The following is a 25,817-nucleotide window of genomic DNA, read 5'->3' on the forward strand; positions in this document are numbered from 1 at the left end:
AAACCATCAAATAAATATATACACTGAGTCAGAAAATTATTTTAATAGTTATAAAACATCTTTTTTTTTTTTTTAACAGAATCAGTATAAAATAGCAGTTGATTTCTCCATAATTATCAGAATTATTTATACTTGAGGTCTTGGCTAAGTGGGGCTGAAATCAACAAAAGGTCTTGGACTGTTGGCTCAGAGATCATCCTGGGAAGCCCGTCTTGCTGATATCTGTCATGCTTAGCTCTTATGAGATGACACGGTCCTTTTAAAAAAAGTATCTTTTTATTCATTCTTTGGAGGCTTGAAGTGAATTCGGCAGCGTTCATTAAACACCTAAGATATTTAAAGAGAAACAAGTCATCGAGTTATCATGTGTAAATCAGGCCTGGGGCTAAATTAAATTTTTCATGGTTCACGAGGACATAATCGTTTGTCCCAGGCCAGCAGTTTTAAGAAGCAGAGTTTTCTCACCAGTTCAAACTGACCGACCAAGTGCTTTGATATGCATTTATAAGGCAATTTTAGTATTTTAATAAAATTTAAATTATTCAAGAAAAAAAATCACAAACTAGCTTACTTAGTAACTAACAAACATTTCAGTTCCATATTCTGAACACTTAGACAAAAATACCTAAAATAAGTTTAAGGTTTCATCCTTTTTTTAAAATAACATAAAATGTATTTAAACATCAGTTGTGCTTTTCTAAATGAGTGCCAGATCCTTCTTACAAGTAGGTATGCTTGAAGGGAAAGTCGTTTGTTAAACTGTGTAAATTTATATAATGTGTTGTTCTATTTACTCTGCTTCCTAAAAATCTAAACAAATTACATATCATAAATGTTAAAAGAACATTCTGTGACTGTCAATATAAGATTGTGTTAGGGCTAAAATTAGTTTATAAGACGATTCTATTTGGATGCTAACCATATCCTCTGCACCCCAAACGCCCCTCCCAAGTGAAAACCCTCAGTTGCTTATAAATGAAGGATCTCTATTCTTCTCAGGAGCCCTAGGGCTCTCCTCACTCCCCCTCCCAGTTCTCTCAGAGTTAAGATTATTTCATACCTTCCAGCTTCTGTCATTTACCACTTCTTCAACATTCAGTTCTGACTGCATCCATTTCAACTGCAAGAAAGGAAAAACAAACTTACTAATAAGTTATGAAAATTTAAATTAAAATCTAAAACCAAACTCTATGTTTTCCCAACAAAACCAGCCACCGCTCTTGCTTTCTTTGTTAGCTGTATTACCTGGGCTAAGTTTTGAAACCTTCTTTGACACACATTCTTTCTATAACTAATCAATTGTTAAATCTTATAAAACCCATGGATCTCAAGCTTTTCTATATATTATAATCACCTTGAGAGCTTTTAAAAAAAATCTCAAATTCCCAAGTAGTTCACAGAAGAAATAAAAATAACCTATAAAGATAAATGGATGCAACCTCTATAAATGACAATTTGGAAAGATTTATCAAAAATCTATAAATTCACATGTCCTTAAACTAAAAAATCCCAGTTCTAGTTACTGATTCTATAATACAGATTTGCAGACAGCACAGAGAAATAAAAAGCATGGTAAAGAGGTGGCAATCTGATTTAGATTAAGAAAAAGGACTGGGGGGAGGGGGGGGGGGCGACAGGACAGAACCAAAGAGAGGAGGGGGACTATATAAGGCCCAAGTGATCTTGAAAGGCATGAGTTTTCTACACCTTGACCATACAGCTCCAGAGGTCTAAGGCAAAAAATTCTGAAGTCTTCCTAATTTTCTTTATAACTGCCAAACCTAATCATAAAAGTAGCCGATTCCATTGCTAGGTCCAGGTGTCAGGGCCCATCATTTTCCCAGTCACCTCTGGTAAGAGAAACCTGAAAGGAAAGAACCTAACAATTCTAGGAAAAATTAGGAGAAAAAAGCAAGAACTACAGGTTGAAACAGCCAAGAGGTCAAAACCAGGATGATTTCCTCAGGCCAAAGTCAAGACCCAGGCCATCTGGGCAACCATGAGTCGGAGCCCCAGGCCAAAGAACCTGACCAACAGGATTGAAGCTCAGGCAGGAGGTTTGAGAACGTGCACATAATACAAATAAGACTGGAACTTTGTACTGACACAATGGCTCCTTGTAAATGCCCTTCCTTGGCTCAGAGCTGGTGTCAGAGTGTAGGCCAGTAGACAGGACTGACACTGGGGAACACGGGGAAGGGCTGCATTTCCACGACTGGTGCTCTGCTGTCAAGGAGCAACAAGCCTGAAGAATCCACCTGCATATACCAAAGCCACCTCAGTTTTGGATTTCAATCAGCTATACGGACCAGAAATCATTAAAGCGTCACTGCTCTCTCAAAGCCTGGACTATCCACCAGAGAAGTAAAAGCTTCAAACATGCCACTAAGACAATCTTCATAATTGCCCTCAAATATTTAAAGGGATGCCACGTAGCAATGGCTTTAGACCTATCCTATATAGCTCCAAGGGAACGGTAAGGTGCAGTGATTTTACCCAGTACAGGGAGGCAGGTTTTCACAATACATAAGAAAACCTTTGAACAATTACGAAGAGAGAATGCACTGCCACAGGAGATAGCGAATTCCTACCCCCTTAAGTAGTGGTTAAACAATATGTGGAAACCATTGGTTGGGAGATATTGTGAAGATGATCAATGTAACAAATATGGAGTCCCAGAGATCCCAAAAGGAAAGGAAAGGAGCTGCTAGTTTGTATCAGTCAACATGCTAGTTCTTACATACTTTATTTCATTTAACTCCCACCAAAAAAAAAAAAAAAAGGAAAGCATAAAGTTAGGAAAGCATAAAACTCCATTTTACAAACTGAAAATCAGAAGTTTCAGAGCAGTTATTTACAAGGTTACAAAGCCAAGTGGTAGATGGGATTTACTTCCTTAGAGCTGTCTGTCTGCCTTGGTAATCCATGTTTTTTTCTGTTCTTGAACACTGCACATATTACAGCAAACTACTAATACAATTTCAATGCCACCATCATAAGGCTACCTTTGAGATGGTTGTTTCTGAAAATGCTCTGGGTCTTAAAAGAGGTAAATTTCTTCTCAAAGGTCACTAACAGGGACAGCAGTTATACAGTCCCAGCAAGGGATGTTCTTTTTCTGAGTTAAGGATTTAGGTAAAGAAGTGGGACTTTTAAGACTAGCATCTCTGTATATAAATTAAGTATGTCCACTACAGTAATCAGAATTTGACTATCAGCCACAACTAAATGTAAAAGCACTGAATCCAGAGTCAGAAGAGATGGGTTCAAGTCCTGGTTCTAGCACTTACTAGCTTGTGAGTTGAGGGTGTGAGTTAGTATCTCTGAGTCTCAGTTTCCCATACAGAAAATGAAGACGTAGAGCTGGAACAGCTCTGTACAGCTGTCTCTTTCTGCCCTGACCAGGTAGCTCGGTTGGTTAGAGCCTTGTTCCAGTAGGGCACATACGAGAATCAGCCAATGAATGTATAAATAAGTGGAGCAACAAACTGATGCTTCCCTCTCTCTCCAAAAAATATTTTTTTCAAAAAAAGAGCTGTTTCTGATTCCATAATCTCCACAGTAAATAAAAAATTCAGGTTTCCTTATTTGCTTAAGTATTACTCATGGTTACCCTATCGTCCTATATGATATCAGGTAGAAAGCTACCTTTCCTGACTCACTGAGTGGTTTCTAAAGCTCCTCCTTTACAGTGGTCACCCTGGCGATTCTCTCTGGGTCCTAGAGGCAGAGGGCAGAACTGAGGGCGGGGTAAACTGTGCGACACGTCCAAACACTCACTGGTTTCTGAACTTTGCTCTCCACTAACAGTCACTTTATTCTTTGTTTGACTTAATTTGCAAATAGTGATTTTTCAGTTTCTGATTTACCAGCCTTGCCCTGCAGTTTTGTTATATACCTTTAAGAGCCTGTTAAAATACAAACCCCAAAACAACTACATTTTAACGGGCATTATATAAATTATCTCTAGGCCTTCCTAAACACTAATACTATAGCAAGATGACCATTAGAGAAGAAGTCCCCTATTGAGAAACCCACCACTGATGAGTAAGCAGGTATGGAACACAGGGCTGAAGCAGCCTCATGACCAAAGAGAGCAGCGGAGACAGTGGGTGAATCCTGTACCCAGCGAGACATACAGCATCAGGGGGATGATGAGAAAGTGCACTCATCATGTGCAGCTCCAAGAACAAAGGCTTGAAAGAGATGACAAGGCCTCCTGTTCAAAGTTTGGCTACATCTACTAACAAAGGGCAAACTTCACAACTGTTCAGTATGAAAAACATGATTGGATCCCACAATGGATTTTCACTCACCTGACATGCAAGGCTCAGTAAGTCACCTGACATGGCATCTTCAAATATAGACATTATTTTGATAATTGTACAGTGGTCATGTAAGAAAATGCCTGTCCTTAGGAAATAACCAACATATGTAAGGCTAAAGGGGTACAACATGCCAAACATAATCTCAAAAAGGCTCAGGAAAAAAATGTGTATGTATGTATAGGTGGGAGGGAAAGGAAGACTGGGAAAGAGGGAGGGAAGGATAGAGGGAGAAGGGAGCATGGAGACAATGGATTGTGAAGCAGATGGAACAAAATGTAAACAAATAGGTCAATATAGGTAAAGGGTACATGGGAGTTCCTTGTACTATTCTAGCAGCTTTTCTGTAAGTTCGAAATTATATCAATAGAAAACTACCCCTTAAGAGACCCCCAGGAGACAGCCACACATTTCACATAGAAAAATATGGTACATTTCACCTGTTTTCCTGACATGTCACATTTAAGGGCTGTAAGAAGTGTTCTGTCTCATTAACTACACTCTGACGTCCACACCTTATCTACATTATAGCTGAGTTTGGAAAATAAGGCTTCCTCTGACATAGCACTCAGAGGGCACTTGCTATTTTCTTAACCGCAAAAGCCACAGGAATGGGAGATTAAATGGAATGTCCAAAAAAAGAGCCAAAGACCCATAGCAACTTCTCCATAGTAAGGAAATAAATTATAATGAGGTTCTAGTATATCTGGTTATATTAAATTATACTATATTTTAACGGATGAAGAGGTTAATGTCCTGAAATTAATAATCTGTATTTAATTACTGAAGCAGTTTTTATACTGAAGCAAATTTCTACAAATAACACCAGAGGTGAATGTTTTCAAAGTGTAAATACATTTAAGAAATGTTTCTTCTCAAGTCAAGCCTCAGGACACAGATACAGATGTGATTTCCCTAGATTTTCTGGTGTGGTATTGGTCTGAATTAATCCTTTTACTTTTAATAGCAGGAATTGAAATAAAATATGACTACATGTTTCTTTTAGCTAAACCTGCTACACTGCATACATTCATGAAATGCACATTAATTTACCAATTTACCACTGGATATTTCCACTGAAAATGAAGTTTTAATCTCTTGGTAATTTTTTTAAAGTAATAATCATATCTTACTCTAAATTTTTCATGTTAAAAACTGTTTTATTTTGAAGGCTAAGTTTGGAAAAACTTTGCCTCAGAAATGTAAACCTTATTCAACTTACCTTTGTCTGTTCTTTTCTAAGTTGCTTTAATAACGTTAAATCGTCCAAATTCTTTTCTCTCTCTTCTCGGAGGTGTTTTACTACTGATGAAGTCTGAGCTATACAATTTTTTATAAATCTGTCCCTACTGGTATGAGCCTCCATCAACTAAAAGAACAAAGGAATGAAAAAAGAAAAAAAAATCACACCAATTTATCACATTTTAGTGTTGTTTTTTAAGTCTTATTTTTAGACTACAAAAATGTAATACTTCCTAAAACAGTGTTTAAAAATTACGTCAATGGAAGAGAAGATTGTGCTAATCAGCTAAGTCCCCTAAAAACAGATCAAAGGAAGCACCTCTGCCGTGCTCTTCCTCAATAAGCTCCCAGGGCCTCCTGCTCTCTTCCTGAACCCCTCTTCCTGCACCCCCACACTGGACTCTTCGCCTCAGTCTCCTTTTCCCTACCACGCCCTTCTCTCCTCTTCCATCCATATGCTCCTCTACCCCACACCCACTCTTACACATCTTCTGGGCCACTTCCTATTGGTATTATTCTTCCTCTCTTTTTTTGTCCTTTCATGCTTCCTTCAGCCTCATGTTGTCACCAAATACAAGGAATTATAAAGTAAGTGATGTAGAGCAGCTCTTAGTTACAATAAAGAAAAACAAAGGAAGTTACCTTACCTATGTAAGACAGAGCCCTTTTCAAGATTTTAAAGTTTAAGTATTAATAAGGAAAAATTATGTATAAAGTACAGATCATTGATTCCATCAATTGTGTGTGTTGATTGAAAGGACAACTGATAGAGCAACTTTTTACTAACCTTCATGCTGATGTAGCAAATCTAACATAACAATTCACATCTATTTTCTGCCTTGATTCATTTCAAACACCTTCCTATGATCATAGCCAAATTTTTATGACATCCCCAAAATCTGGGGCACAGAAAAAGCAAAAACACTAAAATAATATATTATCACCATTATAAAGGTACATAAATAACAGTGGTTTACCTACAACTAAAATTTAAGTTTTAACTTGCTCCGTGTAATTATTTCTTCTTCTTTCTGAAGAGAGAATAACCTGTGATAATTATAACAGGGATAACCCAACCATTATATATACAAAATACAGCACTAACTTAACCATTCTATAAGCATTCTTCATAAGTTATTTGAAATACATCTCCCAGATGATCATATTGGGACCCTATGGTTGAGAATGACTAGTGCATCTTTCACCTGGAAAGAATAAAACTTTGCAGTTCTAGAGTGCAGTACTAAAAGTGCACTACTAGTAATTATAAACCATACCAATGGAAAGAGAAGTACAAGTAAACTGCCTGATAGACATTAACCTCACCTATAGTAAATTTCTCTAATATGCTATTATTTTTTTCATTGTAATATTTGATTCACAAAGACAGCCTCAAGGCTCATATTGCATATTCCAATATGCTGCTTCTTTACTTGTTTACTCCTTCAGGTATAATTACAGGAAATTAAAGGAGCCACTGAGGGCAGGGAACTACTCTTCCTAAAAGAGAATAAAAAAGAAAAGAACCATCCTGAGAGGTAAGAAGTTCTTTTGCTGCATAAGACTGAGTAATTAGCATTTCCAGGCTTCAGTTTCCTCTTTTGTAAAATTATGAGAAAATAATCACTGATATCCTTTCTACTTCTAATATTTAGGGGCAACATGACTCAATACACTGCTCAGATACCAGATGTTATTTAATCACATTGATATTGTGTCTAACTCCCCAGCAACTGGTGAAATAACACTCGCACCAACTAGAAGCATAACAAAATAGTCTCACTTTTCTATCTGCATTTTAGTTTTTAGAATTTTAATATTTTTCAACTCAGTTTTTCTTTAAAACTTTGGTTTCTGATATGATGGTCAGAAATCTCTCTCTTTAAAAAATATATTTATATATTTTTATTGATTTCAGAGAGGAAGGGAGAGGTAGAGAGAGATAGAAACATCAATGATGAGAGAGAACCACTGATTGGCGGCCTCCTACCTGCCCCTTACTGGGGACAAAACCTGCAACCAAGACATGTGCCCTGACCAAGAATCGAACCATGACCTCCAGGTTCATAAGTCAACGCTCAACCACTGAGACGGGCCAGCTGGGCTTATTTTAATATTTTTAATTTTTATTTTTATTTTTCAATTACAGTTGACATTTTTCTATCTGCATTTAAAAATTAAATTCAAATTTTGTCAAATTTCCTTTCAGTCTCTCTCACCACTAAGTTTCCTTCTTTGGTTGGACTTTCCTTTACTATTCTCCTCTTTAACTTGCCCCTTTCCTGATGGACATCTAGCTGCAGATCACCCTCCTACCCTCACCTGCTTACTTCTCCTTCATATTAGCCTCCTGGGAACCCACTTGATGTAAAGAGAAATTACTGGGTAAATTTTCTTTTATTCTGTATAATCAATTGCTTTAATCTGGTTTCCATGACCATCCTTCAATAAAATTCAGAATTCAGAGCCCGTGCAAGAGGAATATGCCTGGACTTTTCTGTGCACCTATGTCAAAGAAATGAGGACACTTGATAATTAGTAATAGATTATGTGACATGAGCCTAGCAGAGGAAAATATCCCACTAACCCAGGCTTGGCTCATTAGCAATTCAGATACTTAGGATTTGGTCAAAGGAGAACTGTTTCTGATCTATATGAAGTGCTTATCAAAGGAACTGAAGTAAATTTATTAAGAAACTTGGTAAAATGCAAGGAAGGCCTTTGAATAAAGAAAAAAAAAATCCTGAACAGTAAGTATATTATAACCATACTTCCTTTGAGTTGGGGTAAGCAATTCTGAAACAGGAGAATGATTCAAAACTAGTCTTAAGGGGGTTAAATCTAGGACTTTCGGTTTTATTTTATCAAAACTTTAAAAACTTCGTTTAATTTAAAATTTTCATGTCTTTTAATCATTATTTTAAAACAATGTTTTCTGTCTTTAAGGGAAATATGATGCCAACAGTTGTCCTAATTATAGTATGGGGTTTTTGGGGGGTGTTTTTCTTTCTAGAGCAAAAGTTGATTCTAAGTAAACTTCAAATTAAATTCTAATTTCCTCAACATAATTTAGTTTGTTTTAGTACCTTGAGAATGACCCTTGGTTAAGTATCATTCAAATCAAACAAAAGCCCTGGCCAGTATGGCTCAGTTGGTTGGGCATCATCCCATGCACAAAGGAAAGGCTGCTGTTTGGATTCCCAGTCAGGGCACATTCCCGTGTAGCAGCTGGATCCCTGATCCCCTGTTGGGGTGTGCAGGAGGCAGCCGACCAATGATTCACTCATATTAATGTTTCTCCCTCTCTCTCCCTTCCTCTCTCTATAAATCAATTTAAAAAAATAAACCAAACAAAAATTACGGAGTTTTTGTCATAGCATTTTTTGTGTGTTTTAAATCTTCTTCCAGAACTTCTGACAAAATGATGTAAGGGGGAAGCATACCATTTAAGTATATATGAATCACCCTAAATCAATCACAATAACACCAATAACAGTTTGGAGCACTGTTCCAAGTTCATAGACGCTATATTGCTCAGGACTGATTTTTATGTTTACCTTGAGGACAATAAATATAGCTAGAAAAATTTCAGAGACTGAAGGGAATACGCTCTAATAAGGGGATCTCGTAAAATTATTTTATTTTTACTACAAGTAATTTTTAAGATTTGGAATTTCTAAAACAAGTGCTTCATAATAACTTTGCTGATCATCTCCTATGAAGAAGCATTATCACTAGGGTGCAAATACTTGTTCAGCAGCTACAAAGGAAGGGTCAGGGACTAAAGTAAGTCAGGGTGACTACAGGCAGCTTAGACATTTCATGGAGTTCCATTTCTTAGCTGAGACAATATCTGAAGGAACTCAGTGGTAACACTGTGCTGCAGATGGGATCCCTGGCACAAAACTACTTGATAAACAATCTTCTGCATGATGTTCATGTTGCTGAATCCCTCTAGGACAGCGATTTTCAACCAGAGTGCTGTGGTACATTGGTATGCCACAAAAAATTTTAAAACATGCAACACCTGACTACTTAGTCAGGGGCACTGACCTCTTTTCCCTTAGCTTATCAAATAAAAAACTGACAGCAGCTAACACAACAACAGCTGTTTGGTGTGAATCAAAATTATACCTATTTTTTTGTCAGATCAGCAAAAAATTTATTTTTCGATATGCTGCAAAATTTTAGTAAGTAGTTTATGTGTGTCATGGAGATAAAAAAAAAGGTTGAAAACTGCTGCTGTAGGATAACGACAGAAAAATATTCAAACACATACCTAAGAATATACAAAACAGAAAGGTTCCAAATTTAGTATGCAAGGTTATCTTGGCTCAACAAAAGGATAACAAGTAATAATAGCAATAACTAATAATAGAAGCATCAAGCATTCATATGTAAAACATTTAGTACAGTAAGCACTTTATATTAGCTCATTTAATCCTGTTAACAACTCTATGAATGAGATATTCTTATGATACTATTTTACAAATAAGGAAGCTAAGGCAGAGGTTATGTAACATGTTCAAGGTCATCTTCCTAGGAAGTAGCAGAGGTGGGATTTAATCTAGATCAGGAATCCATTTTGTTAATCACTACAATATAAACCTCTAAATCAGTGATGACAAACTTTTTGTGTTCGGCGTGTCAGCATTTTGAAAAACCCTAACTTAACTCTGGTGCTGTGTCACATATAGAAATTTTTTTTTTTTTTTCCCCCACGCCCGCCCTCTCCCAACATATAGAAATTTTTTGATATTTGCAACCATAGTAAAACAAAGATTTATATTTTTTATATTTATTTTATATATTTAAATGCCATTTAACAAAGAAAAATCAACCAAAAAAATGAGTTCGCATGTCACCTCTGACACGTGTGTTATAGGTTCGCCATCACTGCTCTAAATTAATAAAAACACTGGAAACAATTAAATAGGTTACAAAGATTATATGGGTAGTGGGGCGGGGTCACTAAAGTGATCATAATTTTTAGTTCTTCAGACAGCTACCCAAAGAAGTGAAGTGAACAGTCAAACAACCTCACAATAAATTAGGACTCGGACGATGCTCCCTACCTCCAAAACTGGGTTCTACTCATCAATGCCCACAGCCCTGTGATTTTCTCAAACCACTATAATGTACTTTCATATAAAAGCAGAACAAAAATAGCAGCAGTTAACCGCTTAAATTTAACTGATATGAATAAGCTCATCCAAACTGATTTTTTTTCATAACTGAGAAACGGACTTTAGGTTTAAGAAATACCTTCTTTATGAGACAATGATTCCAAATAATAATCTTGCAGTAGAGCCTAAAAAAGCAAATGCCATTTGAACTTTAGCTTCTATGTTAAAGAAAAGATAAAGTAAACTATAAAAAATACTTAGCTACATCATTATTTCCTTCCGCTTTTAGAAAGTAAAGAGAAAAATAAAGGGCATCTTAAAGAGTCAATGAAAATACATACTTGAGAAACCGAAGTCTCAGGAAAAGACATTTACCTGTGACTTTCCTTCTCTCTCAACCACCAAATGCTTCTCTCCCCTTCCTAACAAGTAAGGGAAGAAAGGAGACACAGAAGGTGTGACGGGTTTTACCAGCTGTCTGGCTTCTCAGGACTGAGCCCTTCTCTTGTTTCACTATTTTACTTGACTGTTTTCACTCTCTCCTTCATTCCTTTGTATATAAGATTTTCTTAAGTTGCCGAAACCGGTTTGGCTCAGTGGATAGAGCGTCGGCCTGCAGACTGAAGGGTCCCAGGTTCGATTCCGGTCAAGGGCATGTACCTGGGTTGCGGGCACATCCCCAGTAGGAGATGTGCAGGAGGCAGTTGATCGATGTTTCTCTCTCATCGATGTTTCTAACTCTCTATCTCTCTCCCTTCCTCTCTGTAAAAACTCAATAAAATACATATAAAAAAAAATTAAAAAAAAAAAAAGATTTTCTTAAGTTAAAGGCTTCCCAAGAAGGAGCCAAAAACAACCACTCCCATTCCTTAGAACAGCCGTGGGCAAACTACGGCCCGCGGGCGGCCCGTTTGAAATGAATAAAACTAATAAAAAAAAAGACCGTACCCTTTTATGTAATGATGTTTACTTTGAATTTATATTAGTTCACACAAACACTCCATCCATGCTTTTGTTCTGGCCCTCCGGTCCAGTTTAAGAACCCATTGTGGCCCTCGAGTCAAAAAGTTTGTCCACCCCTGCCTTAGAACCATCTCTTCACAGTCTCTTCACAGACTGTGCCTACAATCACACATTTCTTCAGTTTGTAGAAACTAGGACAAAACTTACACACCTTCAGGTATGAGCAAGAAGAAAACATAATGTCATTATTTTATCCACAGTTTAATTATAACATTTATCAAATGAGTTCTTATTTTGCCTGCAAAGAAACGCATAGAAGCACAAAAGAAAAACTCAAAAGATACACTTACAGACTCATAAAGTTGTTTACAGGTTTGGCTGGCATCAATTTTCCCTGCAAAGGAAGCTGTTGGAACCGTAGTGTTTAATTCATGTACTATTCTGTCATCAATCGTCCTCATCACCTTGAGTAATTCCTATATATTTTTAAAATAAAAGAAGAATAACCTGAATGGAAAGTTAAGTGATTTTTTAAAAAAGAAGCATTTAAACCAAAACATAAAGCTCTTGATTTTACAACCCTGTATGTTAGGAGTGGGGAAACCACGCCAAATATAGTGCAAATACAGGAAAACTTTCGTTATAAGAATTATATAATAGTAATTCTAATAATGGGTGCCAGCTCTGTTTCCTTGGCTCCAATGTGATCATCTTAAGGGTAAAGAATGTTTAATTCATTTGTAAGCCCACAGTACTAAACAAATAGTGTGTGCTCTTTGCATCTCCAGGGTACAGACAATAAAGTGTTCTACTGAGCTGGATTCCCACAGTCTCCAAATCAATCCAGCATAACTGCTTATTCCATTCCCTATCACTCTAAAATGTGATGCTAGGTAGAAAACTTTTGGAAAGATAACACAAGAAACTATTGGTAGTGGTTAACTTGCTGAAATTAATCTATTCCCATTTAGGCTTTCCGTTGTTAAGTTTTTGTTGTTTTTTTACCATGTGGTATAATTTTTGTGACAAAAATAAGTAAAACAAAATATGCTGCTAGAGAAGAAATCACATCTCTTCATGGCTCTCTTGTTTATAGAACAAGCAAGAATCAGTTTTACCTTTCTTAGGAACTCTAGCCTCACACTTCCCAAAGACCTCCTCCCTGAGAAAGGCTCTAACTCTCAAACCAACCAAAAGAAAAATGATAACAGGCAAGAGGACTTGGATTTTGGTGAGTAAGCCTTCGTAGCATAGTCCCTTCTCCCAACATTTTGACTAGCATACATTTGTCAGAGAAACTGGGAGTTAGCTACATCCTGTCTCCAAATAATATAAACACTAGAAAAGGTGTAGTATACCTTTCTCATTAAATTATTTCTTAAACCTGCCCCCTCCCCCCCACCCATAAACAAACAAACATGATCTCTGCAAAATCATCAAGAAAACAGGAGCATACAATTCTAGGAAGAGATTTATTACTGACAACATCCAAGTTCACATTCTATATTAATGTGTATGAAAATCAGGGAAGTCTCTTCTATTTGCTAGATGGGATGCTGCCTGATTCATTAATCATTCAATAAAGCCAATTAGATCTTCTATTTCCCTCAGCATAACATTCTATTTCTTTCCTTTGCCAAACTTTAATCTAGACAGAAACCAACTCCTTTATTTCTTTCTTTATCCATTTGTTAAATATTTTTACTAGCATTAAAGCATTACAAATTCAAATTAGAAAAAAAAAATTTTTTTTTTTAATATATTTTATTGATTTTTTACAGAGAGGAAGAGAGAGAGATAGAGAGTTAGAAACATCGATGAAAGAGAAACATCGATCAGCTGCCTCCTGCACATCCCCCACTGGGGAAGTGCCCACAACCCAGGTACATGCCCTTGACCGGAATCTAACCTGGGACCTTTCAGTCCGCAAGCCGATGCTCTATCCACTGAGCCAAACCGGTTTCAGCAGAAAAGAATTTTAAAGTTAAAATCACTCAGTTAACCATTATCAGTATTTTAACATGTCCCTTCAGTTTTTTCCTATAAATATCTATGAATATTTTTATAAAACTGAGATACTATGTAACAGTTTAAAGTCCAACTTCATGACATTATACCATCAGCATTTTGCCCTTGTTATTAATAATTATTTTATCCTGTGCAGGTAGCACAACTTTTCTGACCACTTCCCCATTAGTGAACATTTAGGTTGTTCCCAATTATAATAACCACTTAGACCACTAATCTTTCATTAGTAATTTAACGATTTTTTCTAGTTTCAGTCTAGAAATAAAACTGCTTTTAGAAGGCTCATAATTTCGATTAATAAAACACAGGCCAACACCAGGTCTAAAAACAACTTCACTATCTTATCTCCTCTTCTTGCATGTTTCTATTTTTGTCAATAGCATCATCATTCTCTGTACACTGGAATTCTTAGTGGTTAATCTCAACATATTCACTAAGCAACTTTAAATAATGCGTTATGTACAGTACAGGATGTATCATGTCAGCAAATGGCAAATTCCAAACAAATGATGGTTAGCACTATTTAGAGAGTCAAAAAGTAAGTAAGTAGCAGAGAGGGACCTACCTTGTTAACTTGATCTCCTATAACTTGACTATTAAAAAAAAGAGCCTCTTTTAAAATCAAACCGATCTTCTGAGCCAACATTTAAGTTATACCCTTTAGATAAAGCTTTCCTTGACTGAGAGGCCTCAATAATCTTCTAAAAACATATGTAATTAGAGACAGTACCACAGAGTTCACTCATTTATTAACTCACTGTTCATTAAAAAATATTCACTAATGTCTAATTTATGTCAGACATCATTCTAAACACCAGGACTATTGTGGTAAATGAAACAGAAAAACTCCTTGTGTTTATGGAGAAAAATTCTCGGAGATAGGCAAGATAATTTCAATAAAGTAGTCCCCCATTATTCACTGGAGATATATTCCAAGACCCCCAGTGGATGCCTGAAATCACGAACAGTACCAAACCCTATATATACTGTGTTTTCCCTTATACATGCATACCTTTTCACTTAAAGCCATTTATGGCTTCTTCTTGACATATCTGAATTGCCAGCATCACTACTCTTATGCTCTGGGCCATTATTAATGAATACAAGCACTGCAATATCAAGATAGTAGATCTGATAACCAAGACAACTACTAAATGACTAATGAACAGGGACCAAAGAGATGATTCACTGATTCATGTCCTGGGTGGAATGGAGCAGGACAGCATGCTACTCAGAAAGTTGTGTAATTTAAAACTTATGAATTGTTTCTTTTTGGAATTTTCCATGTAATATTTTCAGACTGTGGTTGACCACAGGATGAAACCACAGATAAGGGGTTTCAGAAAACAAACTAAGGTAACAGGGATGAAGAGTGACTGGGTGGGGTGGAAGGGTCTACCTTAGATAGGGAGATCAAGGCCACTGTGAGGATGAAGCATTTGAGCTGAGACCTAAATATGAATGAGGCAACTATAAGAGCATCTGGGGGAATAATAAAAATAATGAGACAAGAACAAACTTTGGGGTGTTTGAAGAACTAAAAAAACGTTAAGTGAGCTAGGAGTGAGTAAGGGAGAAAGTCATATAAGGTAAGGTCAGAGCAGAATAAAATGAAGGACAAGAGACCACGGAAACAATAAAGGATTCTGTTCTAAAGGTAACAAAATTTTAGGCAAGGGGATGATATAAACAACTAATTTTTTAAAAGATAACTTTGGCTGCTATGTAGAGAATGCACTAGAGAGAGGAATGGAAACAAGGTGACCATTTAGCATACTATGGTAGTCTAGGCAAGATAAAGGTAGTTTGATAAAGTGGTAGCAGTAGACTTAGGAAGAGGAAACTGGATTCAGGGTTTATTTTGATAATAAAGCTGATAGAACTTGCTGCTGAATTGGTAGGGGTAGTGGGTGAGAAAAGAAAATGGGATAACTTTTAAGTTTGAGGCCTGAGCAACTGAATGGATGTTGTAACATTAATTGACGATGAGGAAGAGGCTGAGGGGAAGAAAAGATTTAGGAGTGGGCAGATCAATAGTTCTATTGTGACTCACAGGGTATTTGATGATATTTAGGATTATAACTGCATTACTTGTATTATGTTATACTTGTATTATGTTTAAAACTGTAACCTTTTAGCCTGGCCAGTGTGGCCCAGTAGTTGAGCAGTGATCTTTGAACCAGGAGGTCATGGTTCGATTCCCGGTCAGGGCACATGCCTGGGTTGTGGGCTTGATTGCCAGTGTGGGACATGCAGGAGGCAGCCAATCAGTGATTCTCTCTCATCACTGGTTTCTCTCTCCCTCTCTGAAATTAATAAAAATATATTTAGAAAAATAAACTATATATATAAAAAGCTAATATGCAAATGTCCCCTTGGGAGTTCAACCAGGAGTTCGATCGCTCACTATGACGTGTGCTGACCACCATGGGGCAGTGTGGAATGAAGGAAGGTCCCAGCCGGCAGCTGGAAGGGCCTCATCACTGGCCAGGCCTAGGGACCTTACCCATGCATAAATTTCATGTACCAGGCCTCTAGTAATAAAACTTGTAATCTTTTAGAGCTACAGACTGAAATATTTATAGAAAAATATCTATTTGGGATTTGTTTTAAAATAATCTGGTTAGGATGGGGGGAGTGGTAGGAGTATAGATGAAACAAGAGTGACCATGAATTAATTGTTGGAGCTAAGGAATGGGTACATGGAACTTTATGATACTCTTTCTCCTGTTGTGTATGTTGAAATTTTTTAGAATAAAAAGTTTTTAAGTTTTGTTTTGGATGCCTTTTTGATATCTGAGTAGAAAGTTGAATATACCATTCTGACACTGAGTAGGACTAGAGTTATAGTAACAAATTGATGTATTTAAAGCTGTGGGATCAAAAGAGATCACTGAGAGACCATAGCAGTGAAGGGGACCAATGGGCAAGAAGGAACTCCAGCATCTAAAACTACACGAGGAAGACTATTATGTCACAGAAGTCAGATGAAGAGAGGCTCCAAGAATGGTCAACTGTGTTGAACTTTACTAAGAAAGATGTGAACAGATGCCGAAACCGGTTTGGCTCAGTGGATAGAGCGTCGGCCTGCGGATTGAAAGGTCCCAGGTTCGATTCCGGTCAAGGGCATGTACCTGGGTTGCGGGCACATGCCCAGTAGGAGATGTGCAGGAGGCAGTTGATTGATGTTTCTCTCTCATCGATGTTTCTAACTCTCTATCTCTCTCCCTTCTTCTCTGTAAAAAATCAATAAAAAATATATAAAAAAAAAAGAAAAGAAAGATATGAACAGAAATTAACTTTTAGATTCAGCAGGGTGGAAATCATGGGTAACCCGGGCAGTCATTTAAATAAAGTATTTAACGGACTCAAAAGTTAATACGGCTTAAGTACAGATAGTAAGAGAAAACATGGTGTAAATGAGGACAAACCATTATAGGTGATATGATAGGATCTTAGTCTTTTTCCTGGGAGCAATGGAGAACCAATGAAGTATTTAGGTACAGTGGGACTACATGATCAGACTTATGTTCTGAAATGATTGTTTAAAGTATTAAATGACTAATGGGCAGGTGGCACAGGGATAATTCATTGTGTAGCTAGGGCTCCACATTAAAGTGTTTGGATCAGTGGATAGAGCATCAGCCTGCGGACCGAAGGGTCACGGGTTCTATTCTGGTCAAGGGCATGTACCTAGGTTGCAGGCTCAATCCCCAGCCTCAGTCAGGGCGTGTGCAGAAAGCAACTAATTGATGCCTCTCACATCAATGTTTCTCTCCCCCCGCTTCCACTCTCTCTAAAAATAATGGAAAAAATATTCTCAGGTGAGGATTAACACACACAAAAAAGTGTAGAAAATGGAATGCAGAAGAATAAGAGTAGATGTAGAGATACTAGTTAGGAGACTGATACAGCAATCAGGGTGGAAGATTACCTAACTTGATACTGCCTAGGGTTTTGATTTACCTGGAACTTTAACCAATTTTGAATTTGATGGTAGCTATACAGTCAAATTTCCTCCAATAAAACTATTTGGACAGACTGTTAAATTACTTATACAGCAGTGGGAATTCATCTGCATTACTAGGTGATGAATGAATCAATCAATAGAACCTACAAATGTGGATTATCAACTATAACAATTCTTCTCTGTGTGCTAGAAAATTATCAATATTTGACCTAGAAGAAATAAAAGATTAAAAAAAAAATATTTGACCTAGAGCTTGGTTTTCATATGGTACAGACTAGCCACATGAGGTTCCTTTAATTAAAATTAAATAAAATTTAAAATTTAGTTCCTCAGTTGCACTGGCCATAAATGAAGTGCTCAAGAGCCACATGCTGCTAGTGCAGTGATGGCAAACCTATGACACAAGTACTCATTTCTTTGGTTGATTTTTCTTTGTTACATGGCATTTAAATATATAAAATAAATATCAAAAATATAAGTCTTTGTTTTACTATGGTTGCAAATATCAAAAAATTTCTATGTGACACGGCACCAGAGTTAGTTAGGGTTTTTCAAAATGCTGACACGCCGAGCTCAAAAGGTTCGCCATCACTGGTTTAGAGACTGTCATATTTTCTTAAATTCAGCACTATCCATTAGATCTTTCTGTGATGGTGGAATCTGTGCTGTCCAATGTAAGTAGCCACTAGCGCAGTGATGGCGAACCTTTTGAGCTCGGCGTGTCAGCATTTTGAAAAACTCTAACTTAAAATCAACAAAAAAATGAGTTCGTGTGTCACCTCTGACATGCGTGTCATAGATTCGCCATCACTGCTCTAAACTAATACTGTACTTGTTCAGGGATTGCTGAGTACTATAAGCTATTCTTAAATGTCACAGAAAAGATACTAGAAAAGCTAAAAGATAAGGGAAATTTTCCCCAAAATTCTAAAGGGAGAAGGAAAAGAACTATAAACCCACTAGGCACACATTTTGTTATAATGGAAAAAATGCTAGAGCTCTCAAGACAACTAGAGGTCTAGAGCAGTGATTTTCAACTCTTTCCATCTCATGGTACAAATAAACTAATTCTGAGGCACACCAAAAAATAGATATGCCTATGTGACAAAAAAACAAAAACAAAAACAAAATGCACAAACAGGTATAATTTTGATTCATTCACACCAAACAACTATTATTGTGTTAGCTGTTGTCGTTTTTTTATTTGGCAACCTATGGGAAAAGAGGTCAGTGCCCCTGACTAGTCAGGTATTGCATGTTTTAAAAATTCTTGCAGCATACCAGTTGTAAACTGTTGGACTCTAGAAGAAAGCCTGGGCGGCCCTCACAGACTAACGGCAATGGAAGATTAATGTAGGTACAAAAGTACTGCCATTAAATGTGTCTCATTCATAAAGAATTACTACCTACCTGATGCCTAGCCCTAATCACATACCCTCTCTCACAAATTCAACCAAGAAAATGTCCTTGGTAGCTTATCTATACTAATAGAGGAATGTGCAAATTGGCCGGGACGCTGGCACATAACAACTAATCAGGATGGGGGTGGGGCCAAGGCAGAGAGTTCTCAGCACGGCTGCGCAGGTCCGAAGGGCCCAGAGAGAAAGGGAGAGCAGTTAGGCAGTTAGGGGGATCAGGCCAGGAGGGGAGAGCAGTTAGGGGGATCAGGCCAGCAGGGAGGAGCAGTTAGGCAGTTAGGGGGATCAGGCAGGCAGGCAAGTGAGTGGTTAGGAGCCTGGGGTTCCAGATTGCGAGACGGATTCCGGATTGAAGAGGGTGCAGGCCGGGCTGAGGGATCCCCCACCCCATGCACGAATTTCATGTATCAGGCCTCCAGTATACAATAAACTGCAACTGAAGTTCACAGAAATACACACACTTCAGTGGTTCTCCATAGGCTACATCTTTGTGTAGAACCTGGAACCCTAATCAGCTTCAAAATGTCAAAGCATAACAAAGAGAACTCTTCAAATTTTATAGTGCCTCTACCTTCTCCTATCTTTCACCTTCCTCAAAACAAGAAGAGATTCTAGTATATCATGAATCTCTAATTTTAGACTGACTCTTTAAAATTATTTATGTACTTTATCTTGGAATTTCATTTTCTGTCTTACCTATAATTGTGGGGCAAAATCTCAATTTCAGTACTTTAAGAGTAATCATATTTAGTAGTAGGGAAGAGTAAATGTGTATTGTCTCTCTATAATTATACTATATTTCTAAGGTTAACCCTCTGGTAAATTCCTTTTATTATTTTGGGCAGCTTTTAGGTTTTATGGGCAGTAGGGGTGGGAAAAGGTCTATTACAAGTCAGTAAAATACAAATGTACTCCAAAAAAATAATCTCAGATTTAACGTTTCCTTTCCACACCCTCTGCCTGTAGGCACCCAGTAGATCCCATGTGCTCTTTTTAGACAGACCTAGTTCCTCAAACCCCATTTTTACAGCAGTACTCATACTGTTCCTCCTAAGCCAGAAACAAAGACTTGCCTCCAACTGTCAAGAGTCCTCTGACAACCAGCACCCCCAGGCACAGGGACAGAGAGCAGCTGGGCATGTTGCAAGAGGAACCATACCTAATGCTAGACAATAGTCTATTTAGTTTGTACCTTATTATCATATAACTCAAAATCAACTGTGTATAAATGAATAAGTATTCCTAACAGAAATACTAATACTTAAACATTCTGGGAAGGAATACTGAGTTGGTTTTGTTCAGGTGATATATGAACTAGATCTCAGACGGTCAGGAAAAAAGGATTTCAAGGTAGCCACAATTGAAAAAAAGCATGGAAATAACAAAGAGCATAATGTGTTCAGAGAAAAGTAGGCCTATGTGGCTGGACAACAGAGATCAAATATACATTGGAGGAGGTAAGGGTTTGGGGGAGAGAAACATGCATGAATAAGGACAGTGGTAAGGGATATAACTAGAGAGAGGCACTTTGGGACTGAATGCCATGTTAAGTATTTTAGACCTAGTAATATAAGCCTAAAATTAGATGCATGGTTCAGATTCTAAAATTTCGAAGATAACAGTATAAAGCCACAATATTATGGAGATTAGATTGAAGGAGGGATATATTAGAGAAAGGAATGACTGAAAATAAGGAGACCTACCACAAAGCTAGTTGCAAAAATAACAGAGCCTGAACAAAGACCATGGCACAAGTGATGAATTTTCCTAAAACACTTGCTTGATCATCTCACACCCTCTGCTCAAAATTGGCTCCTTATTCTCACCCTTGGCATCCAAAGCCTTCTACAACCTGGTTCTAATCTTTTGTGTAATCTCAATGTGTCTCCTGAATTCTAGCAATACTGATTGGCTATTTCCCCAAATACATAAAATTGCCTTATATACTGTTTTTTCTACCGAAAATAGCCCTGATCCTATTCATTTAAGGCCCAGTTCATTTATTTATTTTTAATTGATTGCAGAGAGAGGAAGGGAGGGATAAGAACATCAATGATGAGAATCATTGACCGGCTGCCTCCTGCACACCCTCTACTGAGGATTGAGTCAGCAACCTGACTGGATATAGAACTATGACATCCTGGCTCATGGGTCAATGCTCAACCACTGAGACACACCGCTGGGCAAGGCCCAACTAAATTATCACCTCTTGAGTTATTTCTCTCTGAACTGTTAAAGCATTTTACTCATATTCTCAATGTTTTCTACATTTTATATACAGTCCACTGGGTCTTCCCAAGTGCCTGGTAGCTAGCCGTAACTGTTTTGAATTGCATTGTGCCTTCCCAAAATTTCTATGTGACTATATCTGGAGATAAGGCCTTTAGGGAAGTAAGATAGGGTCCTAATCCCATAGAACTGGTGTCCTTGTGAGAAAGAGAAACCAAAGGTTTTTCTCCCTCTACAAGCCCAAAGAGGCCATGAGAGAATGCAGTGAGAAGGCAGCAATCGGCAAGTCAGGAAGAGAGGCTCACCAGAAACCAATCTTGACAGGACTTTGATCTTGGACTTCTAGCTTCCAGAACTGTGAAAAAATACATTTCTGTTGTATTTAAGCCACCATTTGTGGTATCTATCATGGCAGCCCTAGCAGACTAATACAATATTCAATAAATAGTTGCTGAATGTTAAAATGGGATTCCAGACATTCAATTTTAAACATTCTTTTCTGGATTTTTAAAAATATGTATTTTTTAATTATTTCAGAGAGGAAGGGAGAGGGAGAAAGAGATAGAAACATCAATGATGAATCATTGATTGGCTGCCTCCTGCATGCCCCACACTGGGGATCAAGCCCGAAACGCAGGCGTACGTCCTGACTGGGATGGAACTATGACCTCCTGGTTCATAGATTGATGCTCAACCAGTGAGCTATGCCGATCGGACTCTTTTCTGGATTTTATTTCATTTTGCAAATAGGATATTTTCCAGGAGTGCAAAGTCCAACTTTTATAATAGAAAAATAAGAATTGTAAAAATTTAAAACACTTTAAAAACTCTTAAACTTTACACCTATATCCTGGCCAGGTAGCTTAGCTGGTTAGAGTGTCAGCCCAATGAGCCAAGATTTTGGGTTCAATCCCTGGTCAGGGCACATATAAGAATCAACCAATGAATGCATGAATAAGTAGAACAACAAAATCAGTGTTTCTCTCTCTCTCTCTCGACAGAAAATTGTGTGTCTGATTTTATCTAGCCCTGCTTCTTATTTATGTTATATTAGCATCTAAAACTTCAATTTTTTGTTGCTTTTATTTTATATCATCTGCAATTGTAGAATGAAAGTAATTTTCGCTCCCTGAGGCCCAGTTATTTGCTAACATTTCATGGTAGTTTTGTAGAGTTCAAGTAATAAATCCTTCATTAAAATTTTAAAATATATATATATATATATATATGTGTGTGTGTGTGTATATATATATATATATATATATATATATATATATATATAAAGCATGCACCTATACAGAAAAAAATCAGAACACTAGTTGTCAGAGGAAAGAAGGATGGGGCAAGGATTGACTGGAAGGGGCATGAAGAAACTTTCTGTCAAAACTCATTTAACAGCCCTAGCTGGTTTGGCTCAGTGGTTAAAGCGTCGGCCTGCAGATTGAAGGGTCCTGGGTTCAATTCTGGTTAAGGACACATGCCCGGGTTACAGACTTGATCTCCAGTAGGGGGCGTGCAGGAGGCAGCTGATCAATCAATGATTCTCTCTCACTGATGTTTCTATCTCCTTCTCTGAAATCAATAAAAATATATAATTTTTTTAAAAGGTGGATTGATGGGTAGAGATTGCTATTTGATAAATACAGCAATCACTGGTTAAAGAATCTAGATGGTAGGTACCAGTGTTCACTGTACAATTCTTTCAACTTTTTGTAGTGTCTGAATATTTTCATAATAAAATTCTGAAAAAAATACAACTAATCTTTATAGTGGTTAGAGCATTACCCCCAAGAACCAAAAGGGTCTCGGGTTTGATTTGGGGCTATGAGGGAGGCAAACCAATCACTGTCTCTCTCTCACATGGATGTTTCTATCTCTCTCCCCCTCCTTCCCTTCCACTCTCTCTAAAAAAAAATCAATGAAAAAAAAATTATTTACAATTAACAAGAACAACAAAAATACACACAAGAAAATAAGAAAGAAAAAAATCAAAAGAAACACACACAAAAAAATATACGTGACTTGTTTCTCTTTGAAAGTATTCAGTGCAGTGCTTTTCACATTTAGGATACTCACACAGAAAATGTAATGGTTCCATAGCTTTAAAAAATTTAAACTGCTTAATAATTTGTGAGTATGCCAGTTAAATTCATCCAAACCTCAATGCTATACTAAAGCTTTATAATTTCACAGCACCTTCCCTTATGTTATGGTGTGCCGAGGCAATAGCGACAAATGTTATTCTTATTTACAATGAGGTTAAATGATGTGTCAAGACCAGCTCTGGGAAAGCAGTTCTTCTGACTTTTAGCCCAGGATATTCTCCATTATAAACCATGCACTTGGTTTAGAAAAGTCCTAGAGAAAGTATCTAGAAGCTTCCCCTAGGTATCTAAAAATCATAATTATTTTATGATTTTTTTTTCTCTGTGAATGGAATGGCTTTGCACGACAGTTTAGCTTTTGCCCCACTTACAACATTTTATCTGACCTCCCAAAAGGAAAATCAGTGTTTTAACAGCAAAAAGAGATCGTCTGAAATTTGGTTTTAGAGATTCAAATAACATTACAGAGATGAAAATAAGTTTTAAATATTACTTAACATAATCTTTTTTTACAGATTCAAAAGTTAATTCCCAAAGGAGTTAAGTGATTAGCCCAAGGTCCCAAAGCTAATGGCAGAAGCAGTACTAGAACCCAGAACATCTAACTCACTAACCAAGACTCTTTCTCATAAACCTTAAAACTATCCTTGCACAATTATCTGAGTGTATTGACTCAAGTTAAATCACAGTACTAACGTGACAAGACCAAGGCGACAAATGGTGCAAACCTTAACACCTTAAGCGCCACGTCAGTCACCGGTGACTGATACTATACTTTCCGACCACACAGTCACTGGTGCCGCCAGCATACCGGTGAAATCGGAAAGGAAGACAAAATAGGCTTGGCGCTTAACGTGTTAAACGGTCCATGTACTTTAGAATTCAAGTCTTTTTTTTTTTCCTACTTAAGGTTTTTACAAATGTTTGCATTTGTTGGGCACATGAATCATATTTGAAGTCAACTGCAGTGTTGAGCTAGTCTGAAAAGCAGCTGAAGTAGTGAAGAGGATGCAAGTAATGACTTCACATAAAAAAGACCCCATATAAAGTCCTTTGGCCAAATGGATTGTCACAGAATTCGGTCTGTTGAGGTTATCTTCAAGAATACCACTCCCTACAAAATGGCTCAAAGCACAAAGCTGACTACAGATAGGTCAATGACATGTGAAATAATTTTTCAATACCTTTAGTTAAAAATACATTTGTAGCTCTAGCTGGTTTGGCTCAGTGGATAGGGCATGGACCTGCAGACTGAGGGGTCCTAGGTTCCATTCTGGGAAGGGCACATGCCTGGGTGGCAGGCTTGATCCCCAGCGGGGGGCGTGCAGGAGGCAGCCCATCAATGATACTAACATCATTGATATTTCCATCTCTCTCTCTCTCTGAAATCAATAAAAAATATTTTTAAAAAAATACATTTGTAATCTAGACAGCAGCACATTTGTGCCTATAGTGGAACAGATAACTTTCATTGCAACTGGGTCAAAATCCAAACCCCTGTTAATTCACGGGTTAATATTTAACCCTAGATCTCTGGTGCTTGTATAAAAGATACAGCGTTTTTCTTAAATGTTACATTCTCTCTAATGCTTAGAAAGGCCAGGGCAGGTACTAGAATTACTCGCTCTTCTAAGACTCCGAATGTTATACCCCAACAAAACAATAAAACTTGCGCCAAGTTGATTTATCAAACGAGTAAGCTCTCGTTCACTTTTTTTTTTTTTAATCTCCTACAAATGCTCAACTTACAATACGAGAATGGCACAGGCTAAGTACAGATTTAGGTGGATGGCTAAAAGACTGTTACAATCGCTACCCACCGGCCCGGGCTCGGCTTTACCACCGCGCAGCCACCCGGAGTGTCCCGTGCGGTTACTCGGGGCCTGGGCGGTGCAGAGAGAACCATGACCCCCAAGGAGTAGCCTGGCTCTCTAAGGCCAACCCCGCGCCCCCATGACCTCCAATGGCTCGAAAAAGGAGCCTCGAATTGCCCGCTTCTTCCATAACTTGTCCGCATTCCCTCCTAGGCCAGAGGAGGGAACAGGGCCCGGGGATAAAAGAAAGGACACACCAGCCACTGGGAAAAACCCCATCACCTGGAACTCGGCGAACTCTTCACAGTTCACACCGCCACTGGGCGCCGCCATATTGGACAAACGCGAGGCCCCTGCCGGGAGCCAATCACCGCGGAGCAAAGGTGCCCGCGGCAGCGCCTGACAAAATATTTCGAGGGAAATCGGCGATAAAATAGCTCTCGTCTTTTCCCTGGTCCTCATTCACTTCGCAACCTGGAACTTTGCAGTCCTTTTCACTCCTGCCCCTTTGACAGCTGACTTTCATCGCAACTTGGCCATGTCCTCCTAGAAATGACCCCTATGCATGGACCGAAGGATGTCAGAACTTGAAGGGAT

General features: G+C 37.8%; 1 protein-coding gene across 3 annotated transcripts; it reads right to left on the reverse strand.

Annotated features, from left to right (window-relative positions):
* Nucleotides 1-24: 24 nt before the first annotated feature.
* Nucleotides 25-25,628, reverse strand: CCDC58 (coiled-coil domain containing 58). Of its 3 annotated transcripts, XM_036348121.1 has the most exons (6): nucleotides 25,503-25,554; nucleotides 21,607-21,656; nucleotides 12,007-12,132; nucleotides 5,548-5,694; nucleotides 1,061-1,120; nucleotides 29-327 (listed from the first exon to the last, which is right to left on the reverse strand). In XM_036348121.1, the coding sequence occupies exons 3-6, from the start codon at nucleotides 12,115-12,117 to the stop codon at nucleotides 277-279; spliced, it is 369 nt and encodes a 122-aa protein (XP_036204014.1). In that variant the 5' UTR covers nucleotides 12,118-12,132; nucleotides 21,607-21,656; nucleotides 25,503-25,554; the 3' UTR covers nucleotides 29-276. The 3 variants fall into 3 exon arrangements, with proteins under 3 accessions (XP_036204013.1, XP_036204015.1, XP_036204014.1); XM_036348120.1 differs by lacking the exon at nucleotides 21,607-21,656 and having other exon boundaries at nucleotides 25-327; nucleotides 25,503-25,628; XM_036348122.1 differs by lacking the exon at nucleotides 21,607-21,656 and having other exon boundaries at nucleotides 25-327; nucleotides 25,478-25,531.
* Nucleotides 25,629-25,817: the final 189 nt, after the last annotated feature.

This window comes from Myotis myotis, unplaced genomic scaffold (assembly GCF_014108235.1).
Source record: "Myotis myotis isolate mMyoMyo1 unplaced genomic scaffold, mMyoMyo1.p scaffold_m19_p_2, whole genome shotgun sequence".
Taxonomy (NCBI): Eukaryota; Metazoa; Chordata; class Mammalia; order Chiroptera; family Vespertilionidae; genus Myotis; species Myotis myotis.